Below are 14,523 nucleotides of genomic sequence, written 5' to 3'. Positions count from 1 at the left end.
AGTTGTCAACAATCAGACAGAACTCGGGGTATTTGGCAAGAGAATGTACATTGAGTTACAGCTGATTTTGGAGTAACATAAATATGTATATTTCTGATGTACGTACAATCCCCTTTAACATCACGACATTGACAAGCCAGTGATTGACATCATGAGAATCGATTTACGCAATTAGGATACGATGGCATGCGACAACCAAGTCAGCGAGCCTAACAACCAGATCCCGATAGTCTTACGAAAAGCCCAAATTCTAACACGGATCTTCACGGGGACCCGAGATTGGAACATGGAGCAAGGTGTTGAAAGTGTATGAACCTAATTTACTTTTTTGGTACCCAACAGTATCATCCAAACCATCACCGACTGCATGAAAGCCTCTGTGGAATCCTGTGGTCCAAGCACTGCTGAACTGTACACGCACCTGCTGTCAACCCAGGTCCCCGACCCCTGTGTGCAGGGGGGAAGGACGACCACACCCAACCCCAAGAGCCGGGCTGGCAAACGTGTGGCTTCAATGTTAATGACAGTACTCGCACTTATATATTCGAGAGTTGGAGTATTTCAAGGGTGAAACCCGAACAATCTGAATGTGGACTTTCTTTTGTACTATTTTCTTTTAGTTTCTTAAAATACGTTACAAACTCAACAAATACAAATTTGACAACGTGTCAAGGGGCTTTCACGGCATTTTCGAGCTGTGACGTCATAATACATTCAGATCGAACTTACAAATTGAGTTGCCTTTGCATGTGTTTGTGACGGGTGCCACCGGTGGGGCAGGATATGCTCACCTTTTCGCGGAACCTGGTGTGATTACTGTTTTATAGTGATTTATAAACACATGCTCATGATATAATCGGAATTGTATAATCGACTTTGCTTAATACAGAGATTTCTATTGGATATGGAAAGGGTTCTGTCGCTTTATTTACAACCCTCATATTAATATTTGTTTGTGTTATCAGCTAGCACAGAACCCGACCAGAGACTGAATTCTTGTTCTGTGGTTATCTTAAATCAAACGACAGCCAATAATTATTTATAATATATAACTCTCGGGTACTTTCCTCATTTTTATCCTCAGAAGGTCATGTATGAAAAATATTACACTTCTAAATACACTGTCAATAACATAGGTTAGCATTGCAAAATACCTGGACAAACCAGGAAAATACAGGAATAACAAAACTTAAAACAACTTCGATGTAGATATTGGAACATATTTAATCTCCGTTTAAGCTACGTGAAGCTGTAACTGACAATCTACATCAGCCAATTACGACTGACCCAGCGGTCAGACACATAGACGGGGATTGGCTACGCAGGAGGTCTTCGTACATGCTGACAGTCGTCTTGCTGCAGCCACTCACTGCCGACACCAGACACTTCCGGGTGGCACTAGTGGCACTGAAAACAAGCAAAAACACTTCCAGAGTTACCATGTACAATCCTGAGTAAAAATATCATATATAAAAAAGGCGCAAGGAATCTGAAAACTCTTGACACTTATTTAAAGCATGGTGAATAAGAAAACGTTAATACCAGGTAATAACCAGTCTGGATTACGGACATATTCCATAAAGCGCAAAAGGCAAAAAGTGAAACTTATTTGAAATTATCATACTGAGTCAGAGATGACACAAGGTGTCCGCGTAAAGGGAACACAAGGTCTCCGCGTAAAGGGAACACATGTCCTGTTTTACCGTTAGTACACGTTTTACAGAAGCCAGTCCATCTCCTTCGTTTGAAGATTGAATAAAGGTTCATACTCCTGCACATTAGGGTAACAACATTCAAGGCCTATGTAAAGCTTTTAAAATGTTTATGATAGACTTGTGGAAGACATTTCCAAAGCAATTCAGCTCAACCATTGATAGAGAGATGACACAAGGTTTTCGCGGAAAGGGAACACACGCCTTGTTTTAACCTTAGTACACGTTTCACAAAAGCTGGTCTAACGCTTTCGTTCGAAAATTCAATAAATCTTCATACGACTCATGCACATAAGTTGTTCCATCGGGGTTGCAACATTGAAGACCTTAGTAAAGCTTTTAAAATGTGTTTGATAGACTTGTGGAAGACATTTCCGAAACAAATTCAGCTAAACCATTGACTTTCCATTGCACGTGTTTGTGACGGGTGACATTGGTGGAACAAATACGATCACATCGGGAACAACTGTCATCATCACTAGTTATTCATAACCATATCACAATGGACATTACTTTTAATAGAGAATTCGTATGGTTATCTATAGGGTTTTGTCGCTTTTATTTGTTTTGCTACAATATATACTATGGGTGTCAGAAACTTAATGAACATCTGGTGGTTACAGTGTGTCACCTGGGTGATTGTGCGTCATTATGCAATCCAGGCGTTGATCTTCATTCATGCTATCAACCACTGGTCTGACTGAACACGACTATTGATAGGTCCCCGGTTAATGCATCTAGATGGAATATTACTGAGTTCAGCCTGATTAAAGTTGCGTTCAGGCATACTGTGACATCCTTTTGGACTACCAGTGACACCGTGGGTTGTAAACACGGTAGAGCCTGCTATATTGTTTGCAGCTCAATACATGCATGCAACTTCTTTACCAATTATCCACGTGAATACACCATTGATCTAACATAGAAATATTTAATAAGGTACTAAGCATTCTTCAGACCGTCATGGTGTCTTTGAACCGAAAGATCTCTGATGAAATTTACTTACGCGCACAGGTGTCTTGGGCTAGTTGAATCCAAAGCTTGGAGTCCATGGCCACTGCCGCAAACTGCTTTAGGTGCATTCTGTACGCACTGAGTGTCGAAATCTAGGAACAGACAATTATAAGAAAGATTCACTATATCATTCTTAAATAAAAATACCATACAACTTTGAATTAAATAAAAAAGAATGCCTTTTCTAAATTATACATAGTTCTTCCTTTTTAAATTTAAATATCGCCGTTTTAAAAATTCCACCTTCAACACGTCTAAAAATCGAAGACATGTATGACTCTATATCCCGGATTTAAATTAGTATATACTAGTTTGAAATAAAATAAATATATTGTATCCATGCACTGTATACTTTCAAAATGACTTTCAAATCTCACCGGGTTTAAAAAAAAATGAAAATGCCAACCTCTACACAAGTATAATTATGGAACTTGAATGTTGTGTGCGTCTCGAGTCTCAACAAAGACATACACGTATAAATAACGGATGGACATTTTGACGTATATCTTACCCTGGATGTGGCCGCAGAGTTTAGCCAAGCCGTCATGCACTGTCTTGGAGTCGGCCACCATCGGCTTTGTCACGTGGTCACTGCACTGCTCCTGTACCCACAGAGTACAGTTCACTGCCAGCTGGTAGTTCTTCAGATTACTGTATGATATAGAACGTAACTTATGAAGCACGCTGTATGTTTATGTATATTCTGTGTATGTTACACACAGTTCACTGTCAGCTGGTAGTTCTTCAGATTACTGTACGATATAGAACGTAACTTATGGAGCTCGCTGTATGTTTATGTATATTCTGTATATGTAACATGTACTATTTAGTCATTCTATAATTCATGCTGGGATAGTTGCTTCTGAAATAAGTTCACGTTCCCTTTAATGTGCCCTTTTTGAAAATCATTTCATATCGGTCAACTGTGCCTGGTGTGAAAATGCTCAATAGTATCGTCTCATAAAAACGTAGCTCACCTGCTTGTTTGGTAATATATTTTCTCAAATGTCTAAAATGTTTACATTAGTTCTACATAAGAAAATTCAGAAGATAGTAAATGGAAGCAAAATGATTTTAAAAGTTCTCAAAATACGTATTTCCGAAGCATGAATTAGATGTACATTCGAATAATCCTATACTTAAAGTTTTGTAATAACATACAATTGACAAAAATGTTACTGGTTGATAAAAGATAAAGATGTATGTGTTTTTATATACGTAATTTTAAAAGGAACCCTGAAAATGGAGAAATATATTTTGGAGACTTTAAGATCTATGCCGCGCTATTCATCTTCCCGAGGCAAGAGAGTTAACTGGCTTTAAAAGTGGAAACTGGACTTTTATAGTCAGTCAACTCTCTTGCCTCGGGAAGATACGCTATTTTCTGTACGCATACGAAATTCCGCTTCTTTACGGATGGATAACCATGCCCTCAATTCTTGGTACACTTTCAGGCGACAATTGAAGCAACATCAAGAAAATGTTTATGGAAAAGACGGCGATAGATAACAGACGCCAGAGAAGCAGCGCACCCTCAGATATAACGGTCAAAATACCGCTGTCATCCTGGTTGAGATTGCACATTAGTAAATAGAACTTTACTTTTCTCACATGTCTCCTGTCTTAATTTGTAAAACTGTTAATATTGATCAATCCCTTACCCGCGATGTCTGGTTTTCCGTGATCCATTCATATAATTTCAACTGATATCTTGCCTTTTGGTCCAATGGATACTCGAGACTGGTTATTCTTTGGCTTTGATGTTTTATATTGATATTGAAAACAGACACTTGTAACTACAGGAGTTCGAGGTGGTAGTAAGCGATTTCTTAAAATTACCTGCACATCGTCTTGCTTTCACTCATTGCCATAGCGTTCATAATGTAATGGCTTGTGCCTTCACTTGTTAGTTGCTTCGGGACATCTAGCAATACACTGTTGTACATTAAGCATTGATGGTAGCTGCTTCGGATGTTTTCAGTGGTGGAACAGTCCACGCTGGTGATGTCTGGGCCTGACGGAAGTGAATGAATTAATATCAAGTCGTAGGAATATGCCATGGTACATGTATTTACAGGAAGGCTTGTTTATAAATGATTCTCAAACCTACTCGATGAAACGACCAGAAAATGTGTATGCACATGGCAAATACCAGAAATTGCTTGTGTGTCTGTCTGTTTGTTGATTGTTGTTTAACGCCGCACTCAGAATATTCCAGCTATATGATTGCGGTCTGTAAATAATCGATTCTCGAACAGATAATCCATCGATTGATATCATGAACATCGATCTAAAGCTCTTGCAACAATAAATGAATGAGAATATTTTACAGTCAAATAACACCAAAATGATATGACAGTTAGGTTTTGAGAAAAGTTGAATATATAATGTTACGTCGCCAGCATCCCTAAGAGTATGACAGGTACAGTTTAACGTTCAGGCTGTAGATCGTATATACTAGTAACTATATTTAATTATTTACAACTTTACTCAACACACAACAGAGTTAATATAATGTTCATTAATAGCCTTTGCATACAACTACATCTCCTTAATCCATCTGCTGTTTTACTGATCATATGTGTGTGAGGATGTCTGTCAGTCCTGTTGTGACGAACCTGTAGCAAATGACGAGCAGTCTGTGTTGTTTGGCACGTTTGCTTCATAGATATGGAGTGCGGCCTCGCCACAGGCTGGCATGTACTTTCGGGCACATAGCGACGACATCTGTGCTGACCTGACGTAGATAATTCAAATGAAATCAACCTTTAATATAATTAAGATTTTGATGAGATTGTGAGGGGTTATAGCTCTGTTTCATGTACAAGACACATCAAATTAACTTTCAACGGATTTGGTATTGTAATGTAATGTATTTCATGTCAAGACTTAATGAGGTTGATATCTTCTAGTTGCTAATGATGGAATGTCAAAGATTCGATGTTTTATAGTTTTGGGGAAAAGTAAATATCGGAAGAACCTGTTCATGGATATCAATCAGCCTTTCTATAATACCATGTACGACTATTGGGGAAGAAATGATAGCAAGAATCTAATAATCTTTTAATCAGGCCTGATGTGAGTTACACAAATGTTTTCCTGCCTGTGAACTTCCATAAAAACTAAGAATGGTGGTCATGAGATAAATACACGCACTCACGCACACGGGTTGTATCATTTTAAAGAAGGATATTAGTATTTGACGACAAGTTACTCACAAACACTCTATCTTGTGCATCAACTCAGTAATGTTGAGGTGAAGGTAATCATTGGTGGTTATGTAACTGCTGACATCGGCACAGTCCCCCGTTTTAGACGTCACTTCGACCATGCAGGTCATGTTGAGCTCTTGAGGAACAATGACGTACTCAATAGTTAAACAACTAGATAGCCGGGGATTATAAAAACAGTACTGTTTTATTTATGTACTGGTATAAGTTCTTACGGTTGCCTATGGTAAAGTTAAAAAAGATAGCAAGCTTCTTAACATCTAAGGTGGAAACCAATTTGACATCAATAAAATGAATTAGTGCACCGAGAAACCTCGAAGTACTATATATAGAGCTGGTTGTAGTTTCGAGTGATTTGATATCACAGAGCCAAAAGGACTTGTACATCCCCTTGAACAATTTATTCAGTTTATGAAGGTTGAGTTATCGAGGTTTATCAGTAAACAATATATTTCAGACAAGCATGTCGAACATTTTTCTTTCGAACACATCTTACGTGGTTCAAAAATTTCAAAACATATCCTGTTTTGATAACTAATCCTGAATTCAATCCAACTTTACATCAAATACATCCTGCACAAAACGTTTTGAAGACTTGACATGTCGAACTAAAAACGCATCTGTGGCTTTCAATGTCCCTTTTATGGCTAGAAATATGTTGGAGGGATACAACAGTAACTTTCGACACGAGTTACTCAGCTTACAACAGAATTTTTTATGGTAACAAGAAAGGAAAGAGGACGGCTTTGGAAAGCTTTAATGTGGCCTTGAATGTTGTAACCTTGATCAAACAAGTTTGCGCAAGGGTCGCATAACGTTCTTTGAAGGAAAGAGCATGCTCGATTGTACAACTTAAGTTGTGAAATGTAGACACCAAAGGCTGGAGCTTGGACAGTTTCTAAAAGGGTGGTTGTACCTATATAAGAGCGACAAGAGTGCGATTCGAGGTCTTTTACAACCTGTCTTGCATTTTATCTACCTATCAAGTACAGACGGGATACCTATCTGAAATTACCGAATTCCAAAACCATTTTGAATTCTAAAATAGAGGCAGCATTGTTTAACGACATTCGACTGAAATTTTTTGGACATTCGTGAGTGATCGGAAATATATTGTGAGGCCTGATACTTACTGCTATTGCCATTTGTTTGACCATTGTACTGCCTGTTTTGATTGTAAATATAAAACTGTATTTTTGAATAAAATACATTAATCATGTTTGGTCATTTACTTATTTCACAATTTTAGCTTGTACAAACCCATTTCTAGGATTAGCTTTGCGTTTCATGTTGGAAACTTCGTAACACTGATACATGTCACATTATCAGAGGTGATTTAAGACCAATTGAATCTGTTTGAGCAGATAATCAAGACTGTTTATTCTCTGGCGTTTACTATGGTCTATTACTGACATAACGGATAGGATCCGGTGACAATTGTGTCCAATTCCTTTGTCAGTGGTTAACAATTACGCTATACTCACTGTCCTTGTTGGCGCAGGCATATTCTTGCCACTTCTTTATCTTGTCTGCCGTCGGAGACGTATCAGTCTGTTTTAAACACTTCCTGTTTATGTTACCAACACAAACAGCGGCCTTCCCATAACCGTCAAGATTCCTGAACGTTTCGTCAAATGACAATGTTATAACATGGGCAACATGAACGAGAATCATTTCGTATGTTTTGCAACAATGTTATAAAAAAGTTGAATGTATCATATATTCTGTATCATATTATCAAAAGATACGCAATTGCAGAAACATACACAACCATACTGTCGTTCGAGCAGGGTTAATGTCAAATACTACTCTGTTTTTTTGTTTGTTGTTTAGCACCACACTTAGCAATATACCAACCGCTAAACAGAGCTCTCAGGTCATCCCATTAATTGTCAAGTACTTCCTACGGGCTATAGTCAATTCTCTTCTGTTAAAGTCACTTTCAAATGTTTATTATCCTTTAAAGCGAGACGAAGACGATCTTTTATGGAATCAGTCGTACAGCCCTTTACTGTCGTTCGGAATACCTCGTATTAACCATTTCGAGTTTGCATGATCAGAAAACACTTTCCAACTGTCACTTTCCCGATCTGGTTAACTGATTGATGGGATGAAAGGTCGTTCTGACATGAACCTATTGGGATGTCTGATTTTATTGACATTTGCAATATTCCAGCTTTAGGGTGGCAGTCTTCAAATAATCGAGCCTAAACCATCAAGTTGATTTACAGCATGAGCAATTGGGATTCGATGATATGCATCAACAACGCCAGTCACCAGATTGCCCGGTCAATATTCGACTTCATACATTGATACTTGGGCATCCTTGACTGCGGCGTAAAACATCAGTCACTGCACTAAAATCATAATGGTAGTATTTCAATTATCATTATCATTTGATCTTGTTTTTCGCTATTCCAATGCCGCAATCATCATTGATAGTAGCATGAAGTATGATTGTTGATGTTATTAAAGTGTTATTAAAGGAATTGTTCATACTAACCTACACATGTCATCTAAATAACCTGGGGTTATCGAAGACGATAATGCAGCTCCGGACGAGTTGTTGATTTCGCTTAAGGATGGAATTTTGAAGGTGACGCCGTATTCTTCAAAACACTTTTGTTCAATTAACAACACAGATTGTAGATCGCTGCAGTTTACTAGTTGGGAGAAATCGATCACATCTGAGGTTCCATTCTTCCCTGGAAAATTATTCAATGAGTTCTTCTAATTTGTTCTCGCTTATTGCAAAATCAACATCCTCGCATTTAAAATTTAGCTTTCACAGGAAGAAACAGATATATTAGTGCTCGAGAGATTTGCAAATTTGTATCACGTTTTGCGATGGTACAGGGTGTGCCGGGTTACGCAAGAAAATGGTAGGGTTCGAGTTTCAGTCGCCATAACACCAAAGATGTTCTCAGTATAACACGAATAAGATGAGTGAGTGAGTACGTTTGGTTTCACGCCGCTTTTAGCAATATTCCAGCAATATCATGGCAAGGGACACCAGAAATGGGCTTCACATATCGTACCCATGTGATGAATCAGACCCGGATCTTCGGCGTGACGAGCGAACGCTTTAACCACCAGGCTACTCCACCGCCCCAAATTAGATGAGAAATATATGTTACAATTACACTCATAAATCATAGTGTTCGTGTTTGCATGATCCATTATTTCAGCAAAAGCAAAATCCTATAGACTCCCCAAGCACCCCCAGGACCCAGTATCTAGCGAATAGTAACAACAGATTAATAAAACTGGATGACACCACGTCGTCCCAGTTTATGGAGTGAATATCCCATTTAACCATTTTACTATTCAAAAGGCAGAGACGTAAATAAACTTACCGGAAACCACCGAAAACAGCAGGAACACGAACAGGAACAAGAGCCTCATGGTTGCCAGCGCTTATAATGAACATACACGTTTCCCTGCACATATATTATATGCAGGGCTTGATACACACCCACGTGGGAATCCGTGTCGCCTGTAACATCTGCCTGAATACAATCATGGCATACTTTCAAAATAGATAAAAGGTATTGTGCAAGACAGTGTGCGTTGAACTAGAAACATTTGTTTTTGTACAAAGAGAGATATATCTCTGGGTACAGCAAATGTACCACCAAATTCCTGTCTTGAAGATTAACCATTATCCTTCATACAATAAGGAAGTGGAATTATTAATGTGGATTCTCTAAAACTCAAAGGATTTGCTTGACTTTTTACAATCTCAGATAAGAATCAAGTTCAATTCTGTCAAAACTTAGGAAAACTTCATTCCTTGATCCATAGGGGTTTTGTTACAAAACATGGTGACCATTGATAGAATTGCATATCTATCTTTCGAGGTCAGCACAATTTGTCAAAAATGACAGCAAATGTCATCTGAAGTTTACAACATTTCACTTCCCCAAATACAAACTTGACTGACGACTATACTGTCGGAATTGTACGACTTCTTAAAGCAAGGAAACAGTTGAAAGAAAACATGTCAATAGGCCTTGCAGATGACGACATTAGAGGAAAGGCTATTCTAATTGATCGTCTCAAGACCCATCCCCTGATCGAGAACGTTTGGTATTTCAATGGCAGGGTTTACGGACACACTACAAAGAAATACAAATTCTATCGAATCTGTGAATCTGTCATAACTAAATGACAACAAAATCCCCTAACTTTTTGTGGCTGAATGTGTATATCTCTCCACAGCCGAAAGAGTGAAATACAAGAACTGTTTCTGTAAGTCAAAGATGGATTTCTGAAGGGAAAGGAAAGAGGGTTCTGACCACTTCAAGACATGTCTTTGTCACCAAGAGGGACAAAACTCCAAAACTCCTTCCCTTTGACCCCAATTAAAAGTGGACGCCATTTACAGACCTGGCTTACCGAGTGACGCTCACGACGGTGTTACTCACTTCATTATGGGTCATATCAACAACACTTTCAACCGCAATACTATCACTTGCCGACTCGTTCCCATTCCACACAGAACCACATCATCAGACCCCATATCCATTCCCCAAAACGGATACCTCGACATGGTTTACATGTCACGAATTTAGGATACACTTCTGCCAAAATTTTCTCTCTGTTCCGGATCCGTCGTATCATCTGGTCCAGAGAGCATCAGGATTCCTTCCTCAACACCCTGCAGATTTATCAAAAGCTACAATAAGTACAGCTCGAGATGATGTTTCGACTTCATATAAAGTGTTGAGTATCATATCGATGTTACTGCTGTGTTCTGGCGTCGAACCTAACCCAGGACCTGAAACACGTAACAGTACAACAAACACGAAACAGCTCAAGTTGACAACGGGTCAGGAATGTGAAACTTCAGACTTTGAAAAGCTTCTATCCGAGATAAAGAATGAATCTGCCAAAGTCGATTAACTCTTTTACTAGCAACGTTAACGCCCTGTCTGTGAGATGTAACAAACTCGAGGAAGAAAACGGTAACCTAAAATCAACACAACACTGTCTTCACAGACAAACTGGACTATATAGAAAACCAAAGCCGTAGAAATAATCTGCTATTCCACGGTGTTGTGAAAGAGAAACAATCAGAGACATGGACAGATTGTGAAGATATAGTACGTAAAATCATTAAGGACAATCTGGAAATGGGTGATTCAGATATGGCAATTGAACGTTGTCAGTAAATCTCTCATTATCAAATTTAGAGACTATGGTACGAAAGAGGCTCTCCTTAGAAATGCTAAACGACTCAAAGGTACTTCATACAGTATATCGGAAGACTCTTCATAAAACGTTAGAAATAAGCATAAAATGTTAAAAACAATAATGGATGATTCAAAGACAGTTAGATTTGATAAACTGATTTATGAAAATGGAAAGGTTCTCACATAAGACCTTGAAAATGAAAGACCAGTTGAGATTAATAGAATGGTATTCAGCGCAGGTCGCGGCTGCGGCTGCGGCCGCGGCCGTCCCTCGTTTCGTTCACGTGGAGGTCATGGTGGGGGCGGATCCGCACGTGGCACTTACAGCTAGGATCTCTGCCGGGCCGTGGATTGTAACGGTAAATGAAGAAACTTTTCGTTCATGTCATGGAGCGTTAACGGTTTGAATCGCAAGTTGCAGGACAAGTCCTTCGTTGGGTTTTGCTCTTCATTTGAATTGTTTTGTTTAACTGTTCTGAAGAAGATATGAAACAAAGCTTCCCCAATCAAAATATTATGATAGACTTTCGTGAATACAATACCAGAGGTGGTGTCGCTCTTTTCGTCAAATATGAACTTCTTAAAGGCGTTAAACATGTTGATTTAACTTGTACCGACTGTATATTTATAATACTTGATCACGTATTTTTTGGTTTACCACGTGATACTTTACTTTTGTTTTCTTACGTACATCCTGAAACTACGTCAACAAAGACTGATATCCATGATGTTAGAGGTATTGATTATCTTGAGCAATGTTTACTTACGAAACTTTGTAAATTTGAAGATCTTTCTATTATACATGCAGGAGATTTAAATGCAAGAACTGGCATTTTGCAAGATTTTATTATATCTGACGATGATAAGAGTTAAACATATATCTTAACATTAAATGAAATGGAGTATTCAGGTGATACATTTAATACTACGAGGTTCTCTCAAGACACTGTTATTAATGAATATGGTAAAGATCTTATCGGTCTATGCTGTACATTTGATATGCATATTCTTAACGGTCGTTTTCCAGGAGATATAAATGGCTCTAAATTACCTGTTTTGCCAATAACGGTGCCAGTTTAGTTGATTATATTGTCTGTTCAACGACATTGTTCGGTCTATTTAGGATTTTTGTGTTCATACACGTGCAGAGTCTGATCATTTTCCTATATCATGTTCCTTAGTTGGTGATTCTCCATCGCTTCAACATTCAGAATCAGAGACTATACCAAGCAAGTTTGATAAATATATCTGGAAGGAAGCTCGGGCAGCAGATTTTATTGATACATTGAATGTGAATATTCAAAAAATAGATGTAGACTATTTTAGTTCTCTTTGTAATCATGACACTTCAGAGGCAGCAGAACTGTTATCTACTACAATTCAGCAGTGTGCAGGTTAAAATAATATGAAAGTAAAATGTCGAACTTCGAATATGTGCACAAATGAAGCTTGGTATGATGACGAATGTCACTCATTAAAAACTGAGAAGTATTTGTTCCTTGATAAGTTTAGATTGTCAGGAAATCTTGATTTTGTGCATAGTTTTAGACGTACAAGAAATAAGTATAGAGAGGTTTGTCGTTCTAAATCATCCGTCTATGCAAATACACTTGCTGTAGATATTGTCAACTCTAGTAAGCCAAATCCCAAAGCTTTTTGGTCTTATGTAAAGTCCATTATTAGAAATCCTAGTAATAAAATTAAATATCAAAATTTTAGATATTGATCAATAGGTATCAGCTATAAATCTGATCATTCATATATTTCACTTGAAATGTCATTACAACCTACTGCGAGAGGTCCTTGCTGCTGGAAATTCAATACCTCACTCTTACACATTACGTTACACTTTGATAGAGATACTATTCATGATACTATAAATGAGTGAATCGTATCCAGCGAAATAAAAGTACAAAACCCTTTCCATATTCATTAGAAATATCTGCCAAAAGCAGAGTCGATGTATGATTCTGACTATATTATGAGCAAGTATTTATGAATCTCTATCAAATAGTGATGACACAAGGGGTTCACGAAATGTTTTGCGTAATTGTGTCGAACATCATGCTTGTCACTGTTGAGTCAAATTTGGAAATGTCCTCCAAATGTCTGCCATTAAGCCTTTTGAAAGCTTCCCTGATGCCTTGAATATTATAAACTTGATCAAATAATCCTATGACGCTCTTTGAAATCTTTGTAGAAAGAGCATGCTCGATTGTACCTCAAAAGATGTGAAATGTAGACACTAAGCTGCAGGAATACTGCTCAACATAAGGGGAAAGTTGACTGTTGGGAAGTTGAAGTAATTCCTTTTGTCACACAGTCTTGTGGGGAGCGTTTTGTCACTCTGAATCTTTAGTTGCAGACCTAAATATGAAACAGGAGAGGTGGTATCACTGGTCTCCGTTATTTCTAGTTCAGGTGGGTAAATCAGTGGAATGGTATTAACGATTTGATCAGATCATCGATATACCTAAAGCTTAATTAAACCTCCTTGGACAAATTACATTCTTTTGACTTTGCCAATCCGAGCAGAAATTCCGATTCATATGAATAAAGAAACAGATCTTCAAGAAGTGGAAAACAATTGGTGCCCATGGGGATGCCTACATGTACGTCTTGCCAAAATGTCTTACCCTCAAATTTCACATGGATGTTATCAAGGAGGAAGTCCAACATGTCCCATATTTTTTTCTCAGTAACCTTCAGATGACATTTGCTTTCATTTTTATCAAATTGTCCTGAATGTCTTTCCCCAACATTTAACGTATAGGTTAGAGCACGAGGACCAGGTGTCTAATCGTTGAAATGGTTTGTTTGAGTCCGAGGCGTGATACATTTGAATGCAGTTAATTTTCCGTTTATTACCAATCAATCAATCAATCTTTATTCATGGTACTTATGAGGCCAAAGGCCTATAGTACAATGTGTGGGGCGTGTTACAAATTCATGCATTTTCTTAGTTTCATGGAATGATAAATGAACATTGATAGATTTCTAATAGTTTCTGTACAATCACAAGTCATTAATTTACAAAAATTGTTACCGTTTGGGTTGCGGTAGAAATAGTTATTTAGATATTTTGCTCTTAAATCTTCATACACTGGACATACACATAAAAAGTGATATTCATCTTCAGTACAATCAGTTTTACAAATCCTACAAAGTCTGTGTTCTCTTGCAATACCTTCATATCTGCCTGTTTCAATAGATAGATCATGTGAGCCACAACGGAATCGAGAAAGAGCTGTTCTAAACTTATGTAAATTTACACTTAATAGATAAGGTTCTAGTATAATAGTAGTCTTAAATGTAGTGTAATAGTTTGCTTTTCTAGAACTTAACAAAGAACAATGCCATTTTTGAATGTAC

The 14,523-nt window shown here is 37.9% G+C and overlaps 1 protein-coding gene across 1 annotated transcript; it reads right to left on the bottom strand.

Moving 5' to 3' along the window:
• Nucleotides 1–655: 655 nt before the first annotated feature.
• LOC124135836 lies at nucleotides 656–9,457 on the bottom strand. The gene is made up of 10 exons (XM_048382430.1): nucleotides 9,313–9,457; nucleotides 8,460–8,661; nucleotides 7,441–7,574; nucleotides 5,945–6,074; nucleotides 5,345–5,463; nucleotides 4,566–4,740; nucleotides 3,238–3,377; nucleotides 2,719–2,818; nucleotides 1,224–1,407; nucleotides 656–757 (listed from the first exon to the last, which is right to left on the bottom strand). The coding sequence occupies exons 1-9, from the start codon at nucleotides 9,359–9,361 to the stop codon at nucleotides 1,269–1,271; spliced, it is 1,188 nt and encodes a 395-aa protein (XP_048238387.1). The 5' UTR covers nucleotides 9,362–9,457; the 3' UTR covers nucleotides 656–757; nucleotides 1,224–1,268.
• Between the last annotated feature and the right edge of the window lie 5,066 nt (nucleotides 9,458–14,523).

Source organism: Haliotis rufescens, unplaced genomic scaffold, assembly GCF_023055435.1.
Source record: "Haliotis rufescens isolate VD_foot unplaced genomic scaffold, xgHalRufe1.0.p SCAF_4, whole genome shotgun sequence".
In the NCBI taxonomy this organism is placed as follows: domain Eukaryota; kingdom Metazoa; phylum Mollusca; class Gastropoda; order Lepetellida; family Haliotidae; genus Haliotis; species Haliotis rufescens.
This window is presented reverse-complemented; position numbering and strand designations above follow the sequence as displayed.